At 38.7% G+C, this 26,208-nt stretch overlaps 1 protein-coding gene across 2 annotated transcripts in view; it reads right to left on the bottom strand.

The window, feature by feature from the left end:
- Positions 1 to 26,208, bottom strand: part of meltf (melanotransferrin) — a 79,600-nt gene that overhangs the window by 18,286 nt on the left and 35,106 nt on the right. For both annotated transcript variants that reach the window (XM_072572270.1, XM_072572271.1), the window contains exons 7-13: positions 25,838 to 26,025; positions 21,408 to 21,582; positions 17,306 to 17,457; positions 15,711 to 15,807; positions 13,034 to 13,228; positions 10,737 to 10,893; positions 1,043 to 1,107 (exon numbers count right to left, since the gene is read on the bottom strand). In XM_072572270.1, coding sequence (XP_072428371.1) covers positions 1,043 to 1,107; positions 10,737 to 10,893; positions 13,034 to 13,228; positions 15,711 to 15,807; positions 17,306 to 17,457; positions 21,408 to 21,582; positions 25,838 to 26,025 — 1,029 coding nt within the window. The remainder of the gene's footprint in view (positions 1 to 1,042; positions 1,108 to 10,736; positions 10,894 to 13,033; positions 13,229 to 15,710; positions 15,808 to 17,305; positions 17,458 to 21,407; positions 21,583 to 25,837; positions 26,026 to 26,208) is intronic.

Consider the following 26,208-nt stretch of genomic DNA (forward strand, 5'->3'; position numbering starts at 1 on the left):
AAGCTGTATTAAGGATTCCTTGAAAAAAATGATTTTTTAAAAAATTCTGTTAGTTTCAATCTCAAGTCTGTTTCTTAACCTTCACTGTTTCCACAATTTTCTCATCAGTGAATCCTGCTGCTACCACTATCTTTTATTGTGTGGCTACATGCCTCACTGTATGTTTGGGTTTGAGACAGACTGGTTGATGCTAAGATAAAGTCAAGAACTATCTTCAGGCTTATATTTCAAAGCAATGGTATTTATTATGCTTGAGTAGTCAATGCTGCCAAATATGATAAATGCCAATATACCAGGCTCTAACCTTAACACTAGGTAAGGACACATCTGTCTTCTTCTTGTCCTCATGAAATGTAAAAATCATGGTATACAATGGTCTGACTAAATAGCACACTGTGCTATTTATGCTCGATAAATTCCAACTTTATGATATCATTACAAGGTTGCCTAAGGGCCTTTACACAATAGGCCACTGTAAATGTGATGAAACATTGGACAATGTTCCTTTCCAGCTGACTATAAAATTTGGGAAAATAAACCTAATGACAAGGTGTGTTCTGAGAAACTGCTTACGATAATCCAATGAAGTGTCATAGGGTGAAGTTCAAAGGAGTCAAGTGACAATCAGTTCAGTAATTTTAAGATGGAGTTGACAGATATTTTGGACATTAATTGAAGGATTATAGATAGTGAACAGCATATTCTTCAAACTTTAAAGTTTACTAAAGGGATCAATAATGAGATTTCTTGGTCTACGTAGTCCAACATTTCTTTGACAAGCGTTAAGAAAGTAGTAAAATGAACTGTGGTGAGGGAAGGGGGGTTGGGAGGAAAGAAAAAAAGACATACTTTGAAAAGCAACATGGACAGGAAGAATGTGGAGGAGAATGGAACTGGAGATGATGAGGTATGAAGAAAAGAAGAAATATGTAGAACCCATGTGGGATTAAAAATAGGTAAAACTGTAACTGAAAGGAAACTTGGAATTGAAATAGAGGATTTAGAAGCTCGCAAAATGGCCAGAAGAGCCAACTAGACTTACCATCTGTGTTATCAGAAACTGTTGTGTGTTTTACAAATGCTACATCTCCAGCCTCTACAAGGCACCTATTGATTTTAAAGAAAATAAATTACTTCCATGTCACTTCTACAATATCCAAAAATTATGCTGATACAAGATTGCAGTATGCTGGTGCAATAATCTGCTCTGGTAGAAAGTTTCTTCCCTTGCAATCCTACATGCATTGAGTTTCCAATTGAGTTTTGTGCATGAAAATTTACTTCTGTAAGATGCAGTTGTTTCATTAACCTTATTTTGCACATTTACCAATTCCATCCATGACATATTAACAATGCAATACACCTCATTTTAATGGTACACTGTACAATTAGATTTTGTTAGCAGCAGAAAGAATGCTACCCTCTTTCTGGTATTGGTTTCCTGTTTCCTGATGGTTTAAATTATGCGCTAGTTCTCAGGAGCTTCCAGACATGCAGCAGTACTAACATCAATAAGCAAAGTAAGTAGCCATTCACATTCAGATATTCCCGCAGAGAAACCAAGAATTTAAAAACTGCAAATTTATTTTTATTTAAGTTTACAGATAGCAAAACCAATGTTTAAAGAAAGAAACCAGCACATTATAAAAGGAAAAAAATATTTTTAAAGGATGATTTTCTAAAATTCCAGAATAGAAAAATTTCACTGTTGTAAAACAGTGAGGTCCTGTGAGGGTGATTAGCAATAATTATGAATATAGTTCCTTATTCAACAAAGTGTAAGTTCTTGAGCAGTTTTTACAGTGCGATTCCATATAAGTATGGATGTTTTGATCAATTCACTACACAGAGATTGCAGCCTGGTGGACTTCCCTGGAGGAGCACAGATTGTGGACAGCAATTTTTAATGATCTTGGCGAGATGTGGACAAAACAATTAAAGTAGGATTGCAGGTCATCAAAATACTGGCATTTATCACTGGGGATATAGAATCCAATGTTATTATTTAGTAAGGTCTGAGGCCAGAGGCCGTAGGGAATTAGGGAACCTGTGATGGTTTTATATTATATATTGGTAATTCGGTGAGAACTTGATTGGCTGTATATATTCATTTTTAGAAACAGAGTCAAAAAACGTGATGCTGGAGGAGCACAGCAGGTTAGGCAGCATCCGAGTCTACATTTCAGGTATAAGTCCTTCATATAGGAAACAAGTAATCAGTGATGCTGGAGCTGATACTGAAGGATTTGCAATAAAACTAACCAGATATGCATATGCCTGAATTGTTTAAGTAACATTTAACCTCGGGTGTTTAACGTCCACAACAAATGAAGTTATGCTGAACTTGTACAGGGCCTTGACACAAACAAAAAAAAGACAGCTGGGGAATCTCTGTAGGTCTGGCAGCCTTTGTGAAGAGAATACAGAGTTAACATTTCAAGTCCAGTGACCCTTCTTCAGAACTCTGGACTCAAAACATTAATTCTCTTCTTTCTCCACAGTTGGGCCAAACCCATTGATTTTCTCCAGTTATTTGTTTTTGTTTAGTTCAAGCCTCCAGCATTCACAGTAGAGTACTTTGTTTTTATTTGTTGTTTAAGACTTTTATTGAGCAGTTTTAGTTCTGCTCTCCATGTTATAAAAATGGCATAGAAATACTTGAGTAAATCTCTCAAAGATTTACAAGGACAGACGCAGAAATACTGTCATATAGTCAAAGAGATGTACAGCATGGAAACAGACCCTTCGGTCCAACCCTTCCATGCTGATCAGATATCCCAACTCAATCTAGTCCCACCTGCCAGCACCCGGCCCATATCCCTCCAAACCCTTCCTATTCATATATCCATCCAAATGCCTTTTAAATGTTGCAATTCTACCAGCCTCCACCACTTCCTCTGGCAGCTCATTCCATACACGTACCACCCTCTGTGTGAAAAGGTTGCCCCTTAGGTTTTTTTAATATATTTCCTCTCTCACCCTAAACCTATGCCCTCTAGATCTGGATTACCTCAACCCAGGGAAAAGGCTTTGCCTATTTACCCTATCCACGCCCCTCATAATTTTGTAAACCTCTATAAGGACACCCCTCCGCCTCCGACACTCCAGGAAAAACAGCCCCAGCCTGTTCAGCCTCTCCCTATAGCTCAAATCGTCCAACCCTGGCAACATCCTTGTAAATCTTTTCTGAACCCTTTCAAGTTTCACAACATCTTTCCGATAGGAAGGAGACCAGAATTCCACACAATTGCAACCAACAGTGACCTAACCAATGTCCTGTACAGCTACAACATGACCTCCCAACTCCTGTACTCAATACTCTGACAAATAAAGGAAAGCATACCAAACGCCTTCTTCACGACCCTATCTACCTATGAATCTACTTTGAAGGAGCTATGAACCTGCACTCCAAGGTCTCTTTGTTCAGCAACACTCCCTAGGACCTTACCATTAAGTGTATAAGTGATGCTAAGATTTGCTTTCCCAAAATGCAGCACCTCGCATTTATCTGAATTAAACTCCATCTGCCACTTCTCAGCCCATTGGCCCATCTGGTCAAGATCCTGTTGTAATCTGAGGTAATCTTCTTTGCTGTCCACTACACCTCCAACTTTATTACAGAAATATTACAGAACCCTGGAAAGAATGCAGTTGGTCGATTTGTTCTCAGACGCTTCGTCACTATGCTATGTAACATCATTAGTGAGCCTCCGATGAAGCATTGGTGTTCTGTCCCACCTGCTATTTATCAGATCCAGTTCTGTTTCTGAGAAGTTGGTGAACAGGGTCCAAATCGATATGTTTGTTAATGGAGTTCCAGTTTGAATGCCAGGCCTCCAGGAAATCCCGTGTGTGTCTTTGTTTAGCCTGTCCCAGGATAGGTGTATTGTTCCAAATGAACTGGTGTCCCTCTTTGTCTGTGTGTATGGATTCCAGTGATAGTTGGTCATGTTGGTGGCCTGTTGGTGCCCAGGCATCCTGGTGGCTAGTGTACTGCCTGTTTGTCCAATGTAACGTTCGTTGCAGTCCTTGCAGGGTATTTTGTATATGATGTTCGTTCTGCTGATTGTTGGTACAGGATCCTTTAGATTCACCAGGAGCTGTTTCAGTGTGGTCATGGTGCCTACGGCTGGAATAGTCTGATCATCATCTCCGAGATGTCTTTGCTGCACAACATACTGCAGCACCCAGGAACTACGAGAAGCCAAGGAAAAACACCTATACAACGTATTCAGGAACAACGGTTACCCGATAAGCACAGTTTGCTGATTCCTGCACAACAGACCCAGACACTCTAGCCACCCTGCCATACAAAGACATTGAAACAGCTTCTGATGAATTTACAGGACCCCATACCAACAACCAGTAGAACAAATGTCATATACCAAATATCCTGCAAAGACTATAGCAAACATTACATTGGACAAACAGGCAAGACACCAGCCACCAGGATACATAAGCACCAACTAGCCAGCAAAAACATGACCAACTATCACTGGAATCCATACACACAGACGAAAAGAGACACCAGTTAGTCTGGGACAATACATGCATCCTGGGATAGGCTAAACAAAGACATGCACGAGAATTTCTGGAGGCCTTGCATTCAAACCAGAACTCCATTAACAAACATATCAATTTGGACCTCATTTACCAAGGGATGATGTTACCTAGCATGGTGATGAAACGTTTGAGAACAAATCTACCAGCTCAGTGAGCAAACTTAGAACCTGATCTACAACATGAGCTACAAATCTTCTCCAAAAATTGTGTGGGTTTCTTTCCTTAAAAAATGAGAAACCCTGGAGGAGACCTGGTTGGTATTTAAATCAATTTCTTAGATGAGGTAGATGCAGAAAAAAGGTTTTGACTTTTGAAAGAACCCAAAACTAGAGTCAATAAAAATGATACAGTAACAGTAATAAATTCAATTGTAAAATTAGGAGAAATTTATTTGCTCAGAGAGTGTTTAGAATGTAGAGCTCACTATTACTGAAGGTGGTTTGAGTGAACTTGCTTTTAAAATGAAATTAAATAAATACACAGAAAAAGGAAATGCTGGGAGTCTCAGATGTGATAGCTGGAATAAGAGGTGAGTGAAACATAAATACTGTACAGACTGCAAGGTTTGTGAAGGTTTGTAGCTCAGGTTAAGGTTTAGGGTGTAGGTTTGCTCGCTGAGCTGTAGGTTTGACATCCAGACGTTTCATTAACTAGCCAGGTAATGAAACGTCTGGATATCAAACCTGCAGCTCAGCGAGCAAACCTACACCCTAAACTGTACAGACTAGTTGGACTGAATGACGAACTTTGGTGCTGCACACTGTACAATCTGGAATTCTAAATTTCAATATTTTTGCACACAGACACCTGAAGATGTTGCCGATTTCAGTGAAGTAATTACTGAGAGTACAGTTAGCTTCACTGACTTTGCTATCCAAAGTCCAGGCCAAGATGTCACTTAGTGAAACCTAAACTTCAGCTCTAATTAATGCAGTACCTTAACCTTCCAATTGTCCTCCTGTAAATTGTAACAAGATTTCTGCTTCCCCCACCCCAGTTAGTCATTAAACTACAGTTTATAAAATGCATACCTTTTGTTAAACTGTTTTGCTGCTCACATTTTGTTGTTTAAGCAAACTGTATTTTATAACTTCAGGTGCTGACTTAGTTCTATCTTATCAAATTAGTTGCCTTGTATAGCCACAAGTTCTTTTTACTATCACCCTTGATACTGAACTGTAATGAAATTTGCCTTTACTAATTGCAGATAAACTTCTTCACTTTTACACATCAGTCTTGCCAGATTTAATATGTCTCACTCACTGTCTGGATGGAATGATTAAACATGATTTGACATCAACAATATAGTTGACAAAGTTTTACATGAGAAAACACATCATCTGAAATAGTACGCTCTTCATATTTTTAAAATTTGAACTCCTCCTAAGCTACTTTATCAATCTAGTAAGGATGACAGTAACAACATCAATTTGTAAGGATTTTTTAAAAGATGTTTTACACATTCCCTCACTCCCAAATACACTACACAATGAGAGTGTGGTACTGGAAAAACACAGCAGGTCAGGCAGCATCCACGGAGCAAGAAAATCGACGTTTCGGGCATAAGCCCTTCTTCAGGAAAGGGCTGATGAATGAAAATTCCTGATGAAGGGCTTATGCCCGAAACATCAATTCTCCTACTCCTCGGACGCTGCCTGACCTGCTGTGTTTTCCCAGGAACACACTCTCAACTTTATCTCCAGCATCTGCAGTCCTCACTTTTTCCTACACTGCAAAATGCCATGGCTTATAAAACAGAAGGCAGACCATAAGTATTAAATAGATGATTTATATAACCAATTCTGTTCACTCCATGTGAAGGTAAGAAATGACTAAAGGCTCGGGATACTACAAAGGTAATGGTCCCTGACACCATTCCAGCTAAAGCAGTGAAAACTTGTGCTCCAGAATTAGCTATACACTTAGCTACAATACTGGTGCATACCTGCCAAAGTGGGAAATTGCTCAGGTATCTCATGTCTGCAAAAAGCAGGACAAATCCAACTTGGCTAATTACTGCTTTATCAGTTTACTTCTGATCATCAGCAAAGTTGATGAAAAGGGTTGTTAATAGTGCTTTCAACTGACACTAGCAAAGAAATAACATGCTCAGTTTGGGTGTGCTAGGCCACGCAGCTCCTAATTCATCACAGCCTTGGTTGAAATGAGTGCCGATGATGTCAAGGAGCCCTAGCAAACTGTAATTAGAGAATCGGGAAAAATTCTCCACTGGTTGGAGTCAAACCTAGCAATGAAAAAGATGATTTGGTTGTTGGAGATTTATCATTCTTAGTCCAAGAGTATCACTGCATGAGTTCCTCAGGGTAGTATAGTAGACTTCAACATCTCCAGTTGTTTATAAATGACCTTCCCTCCTTCATAAGGTCAGATGTAGGATATTTGCTGGTGATTGCACAATGTTCAGCACTATTTGCAACTCTTGAAATTCTGAACCAGCCCATGTCCATATGCAGCAACACCAACACAATATCCGGGCATGGGTTGATAAGTAGCAAGTAGCATTCACGCCACACAAGTGTCAGGTAACAACCATCTCCAACAAGAAAAATTTTAAGATATTGCCATTGACACATCATTGTAATTTAGCATGGCCAGTCCACCTACCTGCACAGCTTTGGACTGAGAGGAAACCCAGAGACACAGGTAGGACATGCAACCTCCATTCAGTCACCTGAGGGTGTAATCAAACCCAGGCCCCTTACACTGTGAGGCAGCAGTGCTAATCACTGAGTTTCAAATTGGGTAGCACGGTGGCCATCTTGCTGTTCCTTCATTGTTGCTAGGTCAACATCCTGGAAATCCCTCCCTAGCAGTGCTGTGGGTAATGCCTATATTCCAAGGAATGCAACAGTACAAGAAGGCAGTTCACCATTACCATCTTCAAAGCAATTTGGACTAGCTAGCAATGTCTACATCTCATGAACAAAAACATGCTACTGAAAAAAAAGTTACTCCATATGATCAACTACGCTAGATTTCCAGTTTTGTTCTAAGAGTAGTCTCATTCTAACAAATCTCCTGAAACAAACTTTACCCTTGTGTGAACTTCAGTGAAGTCAGAGCATGTGTACAGTTCTCAGTAAAAATGGTAATAGCAAGGTTAGTAGTCCTGTCATGACAAACTTCAATTGTGGCAATAATTTCAACAAAATTTATCTGTGAAAGGACTAGGAGCCTTTAAACCTTTAGACTCGAAAGTTATTCACAGAATCACTGAAGTGTTGCGGCACAAAAGGCAGCCATTCAGTCCATCATGCCTGCGCCTGCTCATTATATAGATATCATTACCGAGTCTCCATCTCTTGTTTTTACCCTTACACATTACTTTTATCCAAATAATTATCCAATGGCCTCTTGGATGCCTCCGTTGAAGCTGCTTCCATACAATGCATTCCATATCCTAACCCTGCGCTAAGTATGAACATTGTTTCTCACTTCACTCTTGTTTCATTTGTAAATCACTTTAACTCTTTGCACTCTTATTCTTGTTCCTTTCATGAGTGGAAACCATTTCACTTTATCCAATATATCCATCCCGCTCATGATTTTGAAGATCCCCTCTTAGCCATCTTCCCTCCAATGAGAGCAATCCCAACTTCTTCAATCTATCTTCATCACTGAAGTTCTTCAATACTGGAACTACTCTACACTTTTGATTTGATTACCTACTGTGTGGAAACAGGCCATTTGGCCCAACATGTCCACACCGACCCTCCGAAGAGTAACCCACCTAGACCCATTCCCCTATAATTACCCCTGACTAACAACTAACACTATGGGCAATTTAGCTCGGCCTATTCACCTGATCTGCACATGTTTTGGATTGTGGGAGAAAACCCGAGCAGACATGGGGAGAATGTGCAAACTCCACACACACAGTGGCCCAAGGCAGGAATCGAACCAAGGTCCCTGGCACTGTGGGGCAGCAGTGCTAACCACTGAGCCACTGTGCCACCCATAACTTCAGAGCATTAATATCCTTACACAGCATGGTACCCTGAAATGTGTACAATATTCCAGGTAAGGTCTAAACGTTCAACATCACCTCCTTGCTCTTGTACTCTATGTCCCTATTACCATGTTGAGTAAATTGCATACTTGATTTACTGCTCTCTCTACCTGTCCTACCACTTTCTCCTATAACCGTCCCCCCAAATTTGAACTGTATTCCTTATTTTATATTGTCTTTCATTGTTTTTCCTATCAAAATGTGTTACCTCATACTTCTCTGCATTGAAACTCATCTGCCACCTATCTGCCAACTTTATCCACTGTCTATCTTCTTCTAGAGTTCTACACTGTCCCCTTCACAATTTACATTTCTTCCAAGTTTGTGTCATCTGCAAAGTTTGAAATCTGCCCCACACCAAGATCCAGATCATTCTATTATCAGGCAAAGCAACGGTTCCAATGTTGAGTGCGAGGGAACTCCACATCAAACCTTTCTCTGACTCGAAAAATATCCATTGGCCATTAATCTGGGTTTCCCAACACTTCACCAATTTTCTTCCATGGCATATAATTTTCCTCACCAGTGTGTTTATGGCACTGTATCAAAATTAATGTATGCCACATCAACAGTGTTACCCTCATTCAGTATTTTTCTGTTACCTCTTAAAAAAAACTCCAATAAGTTAGTTAAACATGATTCCCCCTTAATTTGTCTATGCTGAATCTTTCTAATCAACCCACCTTATTCCATGTAACTGTTCAAACTATCCCAAATAATTGTCTCGAGAAGCTTCCCCACCAGTGAAGTTAAATTGACTGGTCTGAAATTGCTGGGCTTACCCTTACAACCTTTTTTGAACAAGGCCATAACATTTGCAATTTTCCACTTTTTTAGTCATCTGGGGAAGTCTGAAAGATGCTGCTGCAATTTCCACTCTTAGTTCCTTTAAATCCTTGGATGCATTCCATCTGGTCCTGGTGCATTGTCAACTTTAAGTACCAACACTCAAAGACTTCAACCCTATCAATTTTGAAGCTTTCATGCAATTGAGTTCCTTCCTTTGTTACCATGGCCTGGGTAAAGCATCTTTCTTTAGTAAACACAGATACAAAATACTCACTTAACACCTTATCCATGCCCCCTGCCTCCAGTTGTCAATAGTCTTTTTGGTCCCTAATTGGCCCTACTCTTCCTTTTATCACCATATTAGTATTGGTATAGCCATAGAGATTTCTTTTTGTTGGTTGCTAATCTTTTCTTAGAATTCTTCCTTATTTCTCCTATTTGCTTTTGCATCTTCCGTATGAACTTTCAATATTCCTTTTCATTATCAATTTCATTTCCAGACACTTGTCAGAAACACGCTTTTTCTTTATCTTAATTTCTACCTTCTGTGTCATCTTGGGAACTGCATCTTTAGTTTCTAATACCTCATTCCCAGATTTATTTTTTATAATGGATTTTCTTGGTTAAAAAGACAAATTTAAGATTGCTATGAAGGGCTCTGCATTGCAGCTTACTCTTAAAAAGTTCATGAAATTGACAGAAGTTATTATAATGTCACATGCTTTTCTTTTCAAAGCAAATAGACAGTCAATCTAAGGATTGAATTTCTTGTTTTCACCTGACTCAAACTGTAGTTGCAGCCTTTTAATGTGGGATCAACACAAATTTCATTTTAACTAATTTCAATGGAACAGAAAATCAGTGATTTCAAAAACAGATGGCTGTTCAGAAAACAAATTTTATATTTGAATGCTGTCATATCAATAAATCATAATCCTAAATTATTTGTGGACATATTGAATTTTTTAAATAGACAGTTTTCTTTAAAAGAAGCTGAGTTGGTTGACTGTACAATTCAATAATTTATGAGAAATTCCACATAGATTACATTTGACCTTTAACGAGATCATGAAATGTCACATGTGGAAGGGTGTTAAGGAGTTTCAGAGAAACACATTGTAAAGATTATCTCCTGTGAGTTACACCTTCAGGCTGTGGACATAATGTGAAATAAAATAATATAGTCTGGGCAAAAGATATTTGTGTTTTCTACTGGCAGAAATATACAAGGAAAGGGGCTAAAAACCAACTACACCTCTGGTGACTTTGGTTTCTTCATGTTATTGTGCCATCATAAAACTTTAAATATGTCGTGAAAGGCTCAGCACGTTGAATAGCTGGGTCTAATAGATACCTGAATGCTCCTGTATAGCCACTGTATCGTTCCACTGTAGTGGCAGCACACTTTGACTTCCCTTCAACATCTCCAATGCATAACTCACAAAGGCTTGATGGGTAACCTGGCTGGTTTGCACCTGGCACACAGCTTGCAGAAAAAAACTCACCAACAGCTGTCCAAGAAAGAGAGAAAAATTGTAAACCATCTCTGTGTTTGTTGCAGTGTTATACCACTTACTGGCTTAAAGATCTCCAATTGAAAACACAGATATGCATACTTGGATACTTTTGTTTTAACTGAATGTGCAGGTATGAATTAATCTGGATACAAATTAGGCCAGAACAGCAATTTTAGGTTTAGTATTTATAACCTAGCCTTCCATCTTGAGTTCATCAGGACAGTTCACAAGAATACCAATATGAAAGGAAAACAACTTTCATATTGTATACATTTAAAGCTGAAAGTTTCAAGTCACATATATTGTGATGCACTTGTGTGCATTGGAAGCTACATATTTTAATATACAAGATACTGCTCTTGGTAAACAGAAAAAAACATGTTCACACTGCACCTATTTCAACAGGTTTCAGGCATTTGGTGATTCATTTCCCAAAACAATGCGTTGACCAATCAGAATCAACTTGCTTGGCAATTAACTGTAGTCATCATTAATTGATACATTCTCCATAGCGATGCCTTTACCAACTAGAAATCTCTTGCCAACTATTCAGCACTGCCTTCCCATAAAGTTCAGGATCGTCTTAGAAGAGGAAAGAGAAGTAACAAAGTGGAGAGGTTCTGGGAGAGAGTTTAAGAAGTCTGGGCCTAGAACCTGAAAATACCACATTGTCTTCTTGCACTTCTTGATACAAAGCTTTTCCTTAGGTGGACCAGTTGAAATTGGGAAGTTTCAAGAGGTCAGACTTATAGTTACTTGGTAGTACAGAATATGAAATTGCTGAAAAACAATTTAATGAAACTTTTTGCCTTGCTCTCATCAGGACAATTTGAAAGAATGCTAATGCAAAGGGAAAACAACATTCATACTTTGAGAGGAGAATACTGATCAGTTAGAATATGAACAGCAAAGTTTTGGAAGTCCCAAAGTCTACAAAGGCAAAAACCTGGAAGGCAGCTAGGAATGCACTGGATTGATGAGATAGAGAGGTAACTAAGCTTTGGATGAAAATATAAGAAACAGCTAAGATGGGCCAAGGTTTCGTTATGTTGGTTGATACAAATAAGTGATCTTAGTGAGGATCATAGAATTCCTGCAGCAATGGAAGCAGGACATTTGGCACATTGAGTCCACACTAACCCTCCAAAGAGCATCCCACCAGACCCATGCCCTTACCCCATCCCTCCATTTCCCATGGTTAATCTACCTAGACAGGACGTCCCTGGACACTATGGGCAATTTAGCATGGCCAATCCATCTAACTTGTACATCTTTGGACTATGGGAGGAAATAGAAGTACCCAGAAGAAACCCATGCAGGAAGAATATGCAAACTCCACACAGACACAATCACCCAAGGGTGGAATCGAGCTCAGGTCCCTGGTGCAGTAAGGCAGTAGTGCTAACCAGTGAGTCAACTTGCCCTCCCCCCCATGTAAAGAAGTGATTGAATGCTCAGTTTGACTTTCAAGTTGATATGACAGAGATTGAAAGCAGTTGCCAGGAAAGGAAAACAATCATAGCAAGGGAAACACTCTTTGTAATGGGATCAAAACACAGTGACTTAAAACAGTGTCTTCAGTCTTCTGAACACTTAGTTGGAAAAGGATTTTGCTTATCTTTGTTGTGGATATCAGATAACCAGCTGACAATTTACTGACGCTGGAGGGGTTAAAAAAGGTGGCAGCGAGGTGGAGCTGGGTGTCATCAAGGCACATGTAAAAATTGACACCATGTTTTTGTGTGATGTCACCAAAGGTGGTGTGGAAATGGAAAACGAAATCATTACAAGTGATTGTTTGATATGTTTTGATAATGAAAGTTGAACCAGATGAAAAGTCTCACCCAGCTAAACAACATTGGAGAGGCTTATGTGGTCAAGAGGCTGACCATAGATTGGGAAAGAAGGAAAGGTGAGATCGTTTACCAAAGCCATATAGGATACATGTTTTGGCTCTGGGAAGGCCTATTCTGGTGCTATGTTGGCTACATTCAATTCTGAACCACTACTTTGAGTTGTAACGATTCTGCACAGTGGTTATGCAACCAGAAAGCACAAATTAACACATGAATAAAAGTCTTTTGTTCAATGGATGAAAGCCAGTCATGTTTACTTCAAAATAAATTTTCCTCACCCTTTTCAATATTACACTTGCTGAATTGTATTTCCCCTCTCTCAATTAGGGAACCAACGGGAATGTTCCAGCCAGCTGTTCTGCCTAATCCAGTATGACATGACTTCTTTCCTTTCAATTGATCGATGGTGAAGGCGTTATGACTTGACTTTTTTACCACTGCCACAGCATAATATGATGCTCCATCATTATCATCTAGCACAGAAAATAAAAATAAATACAATAACACAGTATTGGACCATATAACATTGGGAATAAAATTCAATCACAGCTTGCACGTATGTGGTAGTGGTCAGACCATTAAGCACTTCAGTTTTGGCAGGCAAGTCAATTTAAAGTCAATGAAAAAAAAATTAGCCAGGGTGCCTAATGGACCCTGTGTTAGAAGTTGAATTTAATCATATATGGAAGTGAGCTTGTCAAATGAGAGATACCTTCTGATCAAGGATAAACTATATATCAAAATAATTCAAAATCTAATCCAATCTCTCCTGACACTTTATCTTTATTGAATACTTCTTCATTGTAAACAGCCAATAAGTAAACCTGAGTAGAATTACCAACAGAGCTGAAAATGTGTTGCTGGAAAAGTGCAGCAGGTCAGGCAGCATCCAAGGAGCAGGAGAATTGAAGTTTCGGGCATGAGCCCTTCTTCAGGAATGAGGAAGGGCTTATGCCCGAAACATCGATTCTCCTGCTCCTTGGATGCTGCCTGACCTGCTGCGCTTTTCCAGCAACACATTTTCAGCTGTGATCTCCAGCATCTGCAGTCCTCACTTTCTCCTAGAATTACCAACATTTCACTATCTATTGCCTAAAAACCAGCATCACTAACTACCCGCCCCCAAGGCCAAAGTTGTCTATTCTACTTTAAATTACCATGTTCTGTACATTCAACTGTGGCAGGTGCCAAAGTTCTTATTTGCCAGGGAACTCTCAAATAATTGTTTCTCAAAATCCAAATACTAACTCAAATTCTCGGCATGGGTATGAAATCAGTACTGAAGTCAATGTTTACAGATGAGTTTTGGTAACTAACACTTCATTTGAAGGAAAGAAAATTGAAACTGCAAAATAACTAAAGGCATCCTATTGCTGAACAACCAACAGCTAGCAAGGATCTGGAAATTGTTGGAGAGTGAAATGCCTAGGTTACAATCAGATTTTGTTTTTCCCAATTTAGTGTTATGTGACATGCATTTTAACATAGTTCAATTCTATCAATGCTACTTAAATAGAATAGGTGCTACAGGTAAATGATGACACTTAGAATGGATAGTTCCACAGAAGAATCTATCATAGTGATTTCTCATTTATTTTGAAATTGAAGGATACAATCCCCACTATAGAAATGACAATGTTTGCCTGCAACGTTTGAAAAACATTACAATATTTGACATTTGTGGCCATGGATCTGGTATCCAAAGTGACACTGTCAGCATGGAAACACAAGCAGATATCTTGATCAATCTGTCCACGGGATGTTATGATACACCTCTGGAGCAGGTGAGACTCAAACAACATCACTCTTTTGAATACATTCTACTGAGTATCATGCCTAATTGAAAAAGAGACACACTTCTGTCCTTGAAGATAAAAATAGCACTGATAAGTACAATGCCAAGTACTCATATGTATCAATTCAAGTGATTGTCTTCATAATGTGAATGCTATCTCTCTTCCTTTCCCCAGTGACACTAATTCCATTTTCCAAGTCAGAAGCAATAAGCCCTCACTTGATGCACTGCCAGTGGCCTCATTTCCCTGTCGCAAAAGCAGTTTGTTGTTGATCAATATTATCCTCACCAGTGCCATGCTATAGCCTTGAACTGGTCAATCTTAATACAGGCTAAAATATTATTCAGAACTTAATTGTTTGTAAGTGTTTGAACAAGTTGGGTTTTATCTGCACATCAATTTAGTCTAAGTCAGTAATTGCTCTTCCCTGGAGATAAAGGCTGGCCTATGAACTGCTAGCCATTTTTAAAATCAGTATCTTTACATGGAATGAGTTCCGTAACCCCTGCACAGAGGACAAAGTGATAATTTGATCAGAACAAGAACCTAAACATAGAATGGCCCATGTGGATATGAAAGATCATTTTACTACATTGCTTTTAGAAACGTCTTACATTTCATTACCTCTTCTGTGGAATTTTAAACATAAATTTAATATTGCACCTGAAATACTGTGTATTGAATAATGCCATGTTCCGACTCAATCTATTCACTGAATAGATTTCCAGTGAACTAAAGTGTTTCCTATCGGTCATTGCTTATGCAAAAATACATTATTTTTCATTATCAAGTGATTCTGTGATTTGAATTGCTCTTGTATAAAATATTTTCTTAGTTTGTTTTTGAAATGAATAATTGAAGGAATGATTAAAGAGAAATCTAAAATTATCTACATTAGTTTTGGTCTAGCAAAGAATCCCTGGCAATTTGTATGTGAAGACTGATCTATAAGATGGTGAAGTCTGTCTGATGGAAGTAGAGTGCTTTAGCATTTTTCAGAGGACTTAAATACACTCAGCTCGTACCCCTTATTGTTTCCAGATTACAGAGCAGTCCCAGATATACGAGTAAGTTTGAATTTTCTGACCCATGCATCACTTGACTGCAGCCACCTACTGGACACACAAGTTCTAAGTTATTCTTATATTTTTTCTCTTACCTGTATAACTTTCAGCTGCAGCAGGCACCAGTCCATATACCTTTCCAGCTGTGTAAATCTGCCCTGCATCTAATGTAACTGCATCAATGTCTTTATTCTGTAAAGGCAGAAATAAACTGATCTGTGTTGTTATTAATGAAAGCTTTATCAAAATGGATAACATTAATGATATAATAAAAATAAAATTTAAGGATAAGAACCATGACATGTGAAGATAGTTTCAGACTAACCCACATAGCAATGTCAGGAAGGAGAAAATGCCAATATATTCTGCAATATACTGTTAAAAGTCTATTGTACTGATGAGACAAAGTGGCATTATGTTGAAACTTAACTTTGCATTCATCAGGGCCAATGCAAGAGATTCATATTTAAAAGGGAACAGCAGTTTATTCTGCTGACTGGTTAGCAAGTCAACTTGGTTAAGGCATTGCCAAAGGGAATGCATCCAGATATTGTTTAATTGCTTTGTGTGTGTACATAGAACAGAGCTCTATATGATATATATTTGAAGATGAGCCATATTGTGAGCCTGACTAATTAGTTTAAGGTGGCAGCAAATGTAATTTTTAGTACAATTGAGTTTCTTTTGAGAATTCTGGGCAAAGAGCCACACCTAATATTTGGTACGATGGGGTGAATCTAGTTTTTGTTTGGCTGTCAGTTTTATCAAGTTTTGTGGAAGATTTCTCTCCATGATGTCCCTAAGTGATATTTCTCACCTTTTCTTATAAAATGTGTCTCATTAAATAACTACTCAGTGATACCCCACTCATCTGAATCTAGACCCATTCTATCACTCGCACACATAGAATAACTCACTGCTGGGATATCCTGGAATTGACAGGTCTCTCTGATATGGTTACCATCTTTAAATTACTGCTGTGCACCCAGACTAGCACTTGTGACTGGAGCTGCTCTTATGTGGTTCCTGACATCTGCCCTGAGCATATCCAGGAAGGAAAAATTGCATGGATTAGTGCCAAATTAAAGCGAGGTAATCCATAAGGTAATTGGAACAGCGCACACTTCAGGTGATTTAAAATTTCCACACATGAACAATATTTGCGGCTTTGGAGCAGGCAAGCCCTCTTTCCTTTGCTGGGAAATGTCAGTGTCATGGCAAAATCAGAAGACATAGTAAAATAACATTAAATAGGATTCTAACATAGCCTTTTTTCCAATTACGCTCTTGCATAAGTAATCAATACATACTGACATAGCAATGTACTTACTACATCATAAATTAATTGCTGCAATTAAGTAATATCTATTTTCTAAGGTGCCTGTCCTCATTTGAATCTGATTATGTCAGGAGACCAATCACATTTCATTCCAGCTGGACAGGTAGAACAATGATGTACTGAAATCTATCAGTAATGCACAAGAATTTCAACTATGAATTAAAGAGCTTCACTGTTTCAGTGATTTATGCAATTTACTTACATTCTTTAGAAATAGCCTAAATACACCTATGAAAATGTTTCTATCTGGGATTGAGATCAGTGACAGATCACTTATTCTAGTATAATGCATTGAACTGAAAAATCTAACCTTCTTAAAATTTTACTGGGAGGTGCAGACGTAGATCATACCTTGATCTTTTTCATGCAGTCACTGGAATCATCTCCTGACACACACTGAATTGGCGGTGTCAGGTTCTTGCTTTTGAAAGCTTCAGCCATATCTCCACATTTCAGCAATTCTGCCCTAGACTGTGTACACCAGCGCAGATTGTCGGGCATTCCTGTGTTAATAAAAGCAGCACAAAGTTACTACTTCTCTGTACTGATACAATCTCAATAAAATATTTTCATTTTGAAATGACAGCATTGGAATGATAATGGAGGGATAATTCATAATAGTGCGTAGAAGGGCACTACGATTGTTATGGGTGATTTTAATCTGTGTATTGACCAAACAAATCAGAAGGGCAAGGAGAAGATGAAAGATAGATTTATGGAACACATCAGGGATCATTGCTCAGCTGCACGGGCTACCTGGGAACAGGCTACCTAGCAATGTGTAGGATTAATAAGAGATCTCATAGTTGAGGATCCTTTATGAATTACCATCACAACACGGTAGAACTTCAAATTTAGTTTGAGGGAGAACAACTCTAGTCTAAAACTAGTGTTCTCAACTTTATCAAGCGCAATTACAGAAGAATGAAAGAGAAAAGTTGTCTAAAGTAGGTTTGGAAAATCGATTAAGGAGAAGGTCATTAGATGAGCAACAGCAGATATTTAAGCAGATATTACATTCCAGTCAGGAAAGTTTAATTCCAGCATTCGATGAGAAGAGTGAAGCACCTGTGGTTAACAAAGGCAGTTAAGTATCCAATCAAAAACTAAGGCAATGCAAAATGGCACAAACTACTGGTAGGCCTGCAGATTGGGAATATTTTAGCAAGAACTCCTATGTCATAAAAAGAAAGAGTAGCTTAAGTAAATGTTGGACCCTTGAAGGATTCAACAGGATAATTAATAACAGGAAACAGGGAAATGTCAGATTATTTAAACCAATATTTTTTATTGGTCTTCATGATGGAGAGCATTGTAAACATCTTAAAGATATCTACAAGCAAGGTGCTAATGGGAGGAAGGGTCAGCAAATCATCAAGACCTGATGGCTTGCATCTAAGGGTTTCAATGGAAGTGGCTACAGAGATAGTGGAACATCGGTCAAAATGTTGCAAAACTCACTGGATTCCAGGAAGGTTCCAATGGATTGGAAAACTGCCAATGTGATACTCATGTTCAAGGAGAAAGAAATGCAGAAAGCAAGAAACAATAGGCCAGTTAGCTTAATATTGAGCAAATGCTAGAGTCTATTATTGTTGAAGAAGAAATAGCTGAATATTTAGAAAAACTCCATGCAATCGAACAGTCAACATGGTTTTGCGAAAGTTATGTTTGATAAATTTGCTCAAGTTAACACACAGCAAATAGTGTGTAGGGATGAATGGGTCTTTTTGGTGGACTGCCACAAGGTACCTCATTCCTAGGATCTAAATTATTTCATATTTACATTGATGACTTAAAGGATGGGGCAGAGTATAATGTGTTCAAATTTACTAATAATACAGAATTAGATGGAAGGATTTGTTGTGATGAGGATACGGTATAAGGAATTTGCCTGGGGATATAGATAGGTTGAGTGAGTGAGCAGAATTTGACAAATGGGGTAAATGTAGGAATATGTGAGGTGATGCACTTTATTCGAAGAATCAAAAGGCAAACTATTGTTTAAATGGAGAGAGACTCTAAAAAAGTGCAGCAGAGAAGCATCTGGGTGTTCCTGTTGAGTGTTCCTGAGTATGAAATACAAAATGTTAGCATGCAGGTGCAGCAAGTAATTAAAGCAAGTGGAATTTTGGCCTTACTGCTTGGGGGTTGGAGTTTAAACATTGGAAGTCTTATTACAACTGTACAGGATGTTGGTATGACTACATCTGGAGCACCGTTCAGGGCCCCAGTGTAAGAAAGGATAAATAGCACTGGAGGCAGTTCAAAAGAAATTAATAGGCTTATTCCTGGGATGAAAGGGTTAACTTTTCAAGAATAGCTAAACAGATTAGGCCTTTATTCATTTAAGTTTAGAATATTGAAGGGTGATATTATTGAAACATACAAGGTTCAGAGGGGGTTTGACAGGTTAGGTGTTGCAAAATTCTCAGAAAAGGGGTCACTAGGAAAATGAGTGGGTATAAAATGAAGGCTGTAATACTAAGAGAACATGTGCTCTTAGAGTGAGGCCTCTTCTGGAGTGCTGTGTCTAGTTCTGATCGCCTAGTTACAGGAACAATATTATTAAGGTGACGAAGGTTTATAGGAGATTTACCAGGACATTTTCAGGTATAGAAGGTTGAATTATAGAGAAAGGCTAGATAGGCTGGAGCATAGGCGGTTGAGATATATAAAATCATGAGGGGAATACATAAGGTTAATAGTAGATGCCTTTTCCCTGGGATGGGGATTTCAAGACTAGGAGACACAATTTTAAGGTGAGAGGAGAGACATTTAAAAAAGAACAAGGGGCAAATGCTTAATACAGAGTTTGCCAGTGGAATGAATTTAGAGTCATAGAGATGTACAGCATGGAAACAGACCCTTCGGTCCAACCCATCCATGCCGACCCGATATCCCAACCCAATCTAGTCCCACCTGCCAGCACCCAGCCCATATCCCTCCAAACCCTTCCTATTCATATACCCATCCAGATGCCTTTTAAATGTAACAATTGTACCAGCCTTCACCACTTCCTCTGGCAGCTCATTCCACACCCGTACCACCCTCTGTGTGAAAAAGTTTCCCCTTAGGTCTCTTTTATATCTTTCCCCTCTCACCCTAAACCTATGCCGTCTAGTTCTGGACTCCACGACCCCAGGGAAAGGACTTTGCCTATTTACCCTATCCATGCCCCTCATAATTTTGTAAACTTTGGACGTGGGCACATTTACAATGTTTAAAGACATTTAGTTAAGTACATGAATAGGAAAGGTTTGAAGGGATTTGGGCCAGGAGCAGGCAGGTGGGATGAGTTTACTCTGGGATTATATTCAGTATGGACTGGTTGGACCGAAGGTCTGTTTTCGTGCTGTAAAGCTCTATTTCCACTAGTGGGGGACATCTTGAACTAGGGGACACAGTTACATAATAAGGGGGACAGTTGTTTAAGACTAAAATGCAAAGGAATTTCTTCTTTCAGAGTCATGAATATCAGGAATTTTCTACACCAGAGCGTTTTGGAAGCTAAATCATTGAGATTATTTAAAGAGAAGGTACGTGTCCTTTAACTGCTCAATATTTCAAAAGTCTATGAGAAGCTTGCATGGAAGAGGAGCTGAGGCCTGGGCCAGATTAGCTATGATTTTATAGAATAGTGAGGCAGGCTGGTGGGGCTGAATGGCCCACTCCTGCTCCTGTTCTCATGTAATTAGTTTCAAAACAAGCAGAAAGTAGGCAGAGATCTAATAAGCAAAATGCCCTGCTTCTGTGCTGTTAACTTCTATGGTTTAAACAAATGTCCTCACATCAATTTTCCTCAAGCAGATATTTCCAAAGCAATTGCCAAACTCAGCAGAAGTGCCAAAAGAAGGCTTATAAATTGCTTCACGAGGAGGAAGAGAAAACTGTAAGATGTGTTATTTATAGGCATTTGTCTTTGCCTTGCTAGATGCCATAAAAGTGGCATTAAAATTGCCATCCAATATGTGTGCCATCTTTTGCTGTTTACCTGATGCATATCATTACAGTTAAACCACTTGCAGCAACAGACTTTCAATTTCCATGCGAAAAGGAAGAAATGTAGCCCTCTATAGTTTCAAACTAAAATGGAGACATGCTTGGAGATTCTGGCGAACTCTTGTATCAATGAGTAAGTGCTATACAGCTGTGAATAATAACACGTGGCTAATATATTGCTTCTTAAAACGAACACAAAAGATTATGCTTCAAATATAACACTGCCAGCACATGCATAACAACCAGATTTTCCCACATTTAAAAAACTCTGCTCTACCCCAATCTACAAGCTCATGTTTGCTGTGACTGCTGACTGCAGGGAGACCAGAAGGTTGAGGTAATAGTGAACGAACCTTCACTGCTGGTAAATTTGTTGCTATTCAGTAACAGGACAATCCAGTAAAATATCATAATGATTCTGACCTATCTTCATTTAAAAGACAACACTTACTGGAGCAGTCAAGTCCATTTAAGGATTGTAGATATTCAGAACCCAACCAGGACTGATAAGTTTGATTCTTGATCAGCATGAATTCTTTGGTGGAGTCCTTGAACAGCAAGTCTTTGCCGCCGTATGAAGCAGAATCAAATAGCTTAAATCCAGTTGAGGTAATGTCAAATTTTTTCTGTAAGTAAAGAGTATTTTTTAGAAAAGTGAAGAGCTAAATGTAATTGCCTTTTTTCCCATTTTATGATGTTTTAATGCTGGATGACAGAGAAATAAAGCAGTCAAGAGCTTGGTGCTGGAAAAGCACAGCAGGTCAGACAGCATCCGAGCAGCAGGAGAATCGACGTTTCAGGCAAAATCCTTTCATCAGGGTGAAGGGCTTTTCCTGATACGTCGGTTCTCTTGCTCCTTGGATGCTGCCTGACCTGCTGTGCTTTTCCAGCACTACACTCTCGACCTCCAGCATCTGCAGTCCTCACTTTCACCTTACAAATAAAGCAGTGTTACTATATAGCTTCATGTACGTTATACATGACTAGACATGGTAAATACAGGAAGGATATTCCCATTGACCAGGGAGTCCAAAACTAGGGATCACAGATTAAGGATACAGAGTAGGTCACTTATGACCAAGTGGAGGAGAAATTTCTTCACCCAGAGAACAGTGAGCCTGTGGAGTTCTCTTCCACAGAAAGTAGGTGAGGCTAAAACATTGAACATTTTCAAAAACATGAGTTAAATATTGTTCTTAGGACTGATAGGATTAAAAGGTACAGGGAAAAAGTGGGAACAAGGTACTGAGATGGATGCAAAACCAGAAATTGCTGGAAAAGCTCAGGCAGATCTGGCAGCATCTGTGGAGAGAGATCAGAGTTAAATGAGCAGTCATGATCATGTGTAATAGCAGAGCAGGCTCAAAGGACCAAATGGCCTGCTCTGCTCTGATTTTCTATGTTTCTATGTATTGTTCAGACCAATTTCATGGATTTATCCAAAAACTCAATCTATCTTTCTTGTGATCCGAAGAAGAACAAAATTCAAGTATGGATGACAATTTATTCTACATTTCTTAAATTTTGTTCTGGGATTAAACAAGTTTATTACCATCAGATTTCTCCCAGTCCTAGATGATCAGAAACTGTCAATATGATTTGCATAATCCAATTCCTCTGTAATCTAGTCTAATTTCAAAATTGGTTTTATTGGCTCCAAAACTTGGACTACATATGGATGCCACCTTAACACCTTTGAGAAGTACCATCAATGTTATTTGAGGCAATACTCTGGATCAACTGAGAGGACAGGCAAACTAACATTGGTGTCCTCGCAGCAGCTAACAACATCAGCATTGAGACCATGATCATCTCAAACCAACTCCGCTGGGACAGCCATGTACTTAGCACGCCTGAGTTCTGATTACTAAGGCAAATCATCTTCACCCAGCTCAAGGAAGGCACTTGAACAATAGGAGGACAAAGAAGGGTTCCAACAACTCTCTGAAGGTTTCCCTCATGAAACAGATGCCAATGCATGGGAAACTATCATTCTGAACAAACCAACTTGGAGGTAATCCTTCTATGAAAAGATGTGATTCTTTGAGAACACAAGGTGGAAAGAAAAAATATGGAAAGGAATTGAGGAAATAAATGCTAATGATTTAGAGACCAAGGACCAATTCCACCTCCCAAAAAACACCTGCCAAATGTATAGTTGGAAATGCAGCTCTAGAATCAGGCTCATCAGTCACAGAACCCATGACCAGTGACACGGAATTTCCTTGACAGACAATCATACTCGCTAGTGAGTGATTGCCAATAACAATTCTATTGAGGATAATGGTAGTTTCACTGGATTTGTGATCCAGAGACCCAGGCCTCGGGGACATTTTTTTTAACCATATCCCACCATGGTAGCTGCTAGAATTTGAACTTGGTTGATATGACTGGAACATATAACTAGTCTCAGTGATGTTGACCATGAAGTTGTAAAAATCCATCTTGGCTCACCAATATTCTTTAGGGAAGGAAATTTATCATAATTAATCAATCAGTCCTACATATGATGCCAGACCAACAACATGGTGGTCGATTCTTAACTACCTTAAAGCCAATCAGTTCAAGGTCAATTATGGATGCGCAAAATATGCATCAACCATTAGAATAATCAATAAATCCTCAGAAAAGCTATAGTGAATCAATGGGATGCTTCAAAAAATTGTATCTTTATCTTTACTATAGGTGATGATTATTTGACCCATCTTACACTTCTATGAACCAGCACTACTGGAAACTCAATAGCTGCTTGCATCAGCCCACGTAAACTACTGCCAAACATCACAAATAACTGAAACATTGTGGGATAAAGTCATGAAGAAAGCTACTGAAATTAACAAGAACAGATACAAGCAATAATTGTTCAATTTCCAAAGTGCAAAGTGCAAAGAACTGCAAGCATCGTAAAGTTTTTATGCAATCAGTAGTTAGGATTTGAAAGAGATTGAACAAAAGGTATTGGGCAAAAACTTCAAGGATCTAAAAACAAAACAAAGATATGGGGCTAAAGTGGAGGCACAAGGCTAACTGGATCTGTCTAGAAAAGAGCTGATGCTTATTGAGCCAAAATGCTGATACAGTCCTTCTGTGCTGTATTATGCTAGGATTGTATGAAATGAGATGGCCACTAGATGGAGCTAATTTTCACAAAGGGGACAACTTGATGGGCCTAATTGTCTTTACCTGAGCAGGAACTCTGTTACAACAAGGTCTAATCTAAGGGTCCTTTAATAATGCAAAGGTTTATAATCTTAATGTACTAATTCATTCTTCAATTTTAGAAGTGCTGTTACACATATTTAACATTGGAAAAATGTTAGAGACTATTATAAAGGAAGTAAAAGCTGAACATTTAAAAATACATAATATAATCAAGTATAGTCAATATGGCTTCATGAATGGGATTATGTCTGACAAATTTACCATAATGCTTTGAGAAGGTAACAAGCAGGATAGATAAAAAGGAACGAGTAAACATAGGTATTCAATAAGGTGCTGGATGCTACACTACTTATAAGGGAACAGCCTATGGTTTTATGGTGTAATACATTAGCAAGGATAGAGGATGGCGAATTAATAGAACACAGACAGTTAGGATAAAGGAACATTTTCAGGATGGCAATCTTTAGTAAGTGGAATGCTACAGGGATCAATGCTGGGGCTATCATGACTTACAATACGGGGTCCCCTATTTATATGATCATCCGAGTTACAAACACATATTTATAAATGTGATCCTGTAGAGTGATGTATTAATAATAATTTCAAAGATCCATCACATGAGCGTTTTCTTTTACTTATGAACAGCTATTTTATATGTTCCAATTACACACAAATCCATTTGCAAGCATACTCAAGAATGGAACCTGTTCACAACCTGGGGACTGCTTGTATATATTAATGACTTGGATGAGACTGTAAATATACTGTTTCCAAGGATGACACAAAGTCGATAATAGAGATATGGACATGTGAAGTGAGTGAGCAAAAACCTATGAGGAAAATGTGAGGTTGTGTATTTTTGCAAGAATAGGAAAGCTGCGTATCACTTAAATGCAGAAAGCTTTGAAACAGAGGAATTTAGTGGTTCCCATGCATGCATCGTAACAAGCTCGCATAGATGTTCAGGTAATAGGGAAAGTAAATGGAATGTTGGCTTTGTAAAGGAAATGGGAGTATAAAAACAGGGAAGTCTTGTTAAAACTAAAAAAGGCATTAGTTGGACCACAGCTAGAATACAATGAACAATTTTGATCACCTTATCTAAGGATTGATTTATTGGCATTGGAGGCAGTCTAAGGAAGGTTCAGTAGGTTGGTCCCAGTTATGGAGGGCTTGTATTATGAGGAGAAGTTGACTACATCAGGCCTGTACTCATTGGATGTCAGAAAAATTAGAGGTGACCTTCTGGGAAAATACAGGATTCTTAGGACATGTGACAGTGTAATTGTTTCTTTTGTGGGAGAGTCTAGGACCAGAGCATATAACTGGTGACACCTTACTCTGAACTTAAGCAGATAAGGAGGAATGTCTTCTTTCAGAGGGTAGTGAATGTGGAATTCTTTCCACAATAGACTACAGAGGCAGGATTGTTGAGTACATTCAAGGCCAAAATGTAGAGATTGATAATCAGTTGGGAATCAAAGTTCATGAGGAAAAAGCAATGAAGTTGAGTTGAGAATTATTGGATCAGCCATGATCTTATCGAAGAGCGGAGCAGAATTAAATTGGTTGAATGCCCTACATCTGTTCTTACTTTTATTGCTTACTTTTCAGATGCAACTAAATATGCATCCTAATATTCCCTTGTTCCCACTTTTTGTTTTTAAATCTTTGAATTTTGTTTGGTTCGGTTGCACAAACAACCGAACAGGTGTGTACCTGTGCAACATCCAAAGCATTGAAGACAGCAGTGCTATTAGTTTCTGGTCTGACTGCAACTGCATTGGCAGGCACTCTGGCAAGGTGGCACATCTTCCAATCTGTTACTTGAGCACGACTTCCATTACGACAGAGTAGCTCATAATCACTTGAATGAAGATTCTTTGCCCACATTGTGGGATTACTTCCTGAAAAGCAATTTATGCAAGCTTTGGTAAAATCATATTAAATTAATATTTCACAAGTAATGCGGTTGTGATTTACCACACCTAACTACAAGTAGTAGCTGACCTTTTGTAACACTTATTGAATCTGTACTACAAAAAGCAACAGTTTATCAGTGATGCCTAAATCAGCAGTTCTTTAGTCAT

This window comes from Chiloscyllium punctatum, chromosome 6 (assembly GCF_047496795.1).
Source record: "Chiloscyllium punctatum isolate Juve2018m chromosome 6, sChiPun1.3, whole genome shotgun sequence".
NCBI classification, from domain to species: domain Eukaryota; kingdom Metazoa; phylum Chordata; class Chondrichthyes; order Orectolobiformes; family Hemiscylliidae; genus Chiloscyllium; species Chiloscyllium punctatum.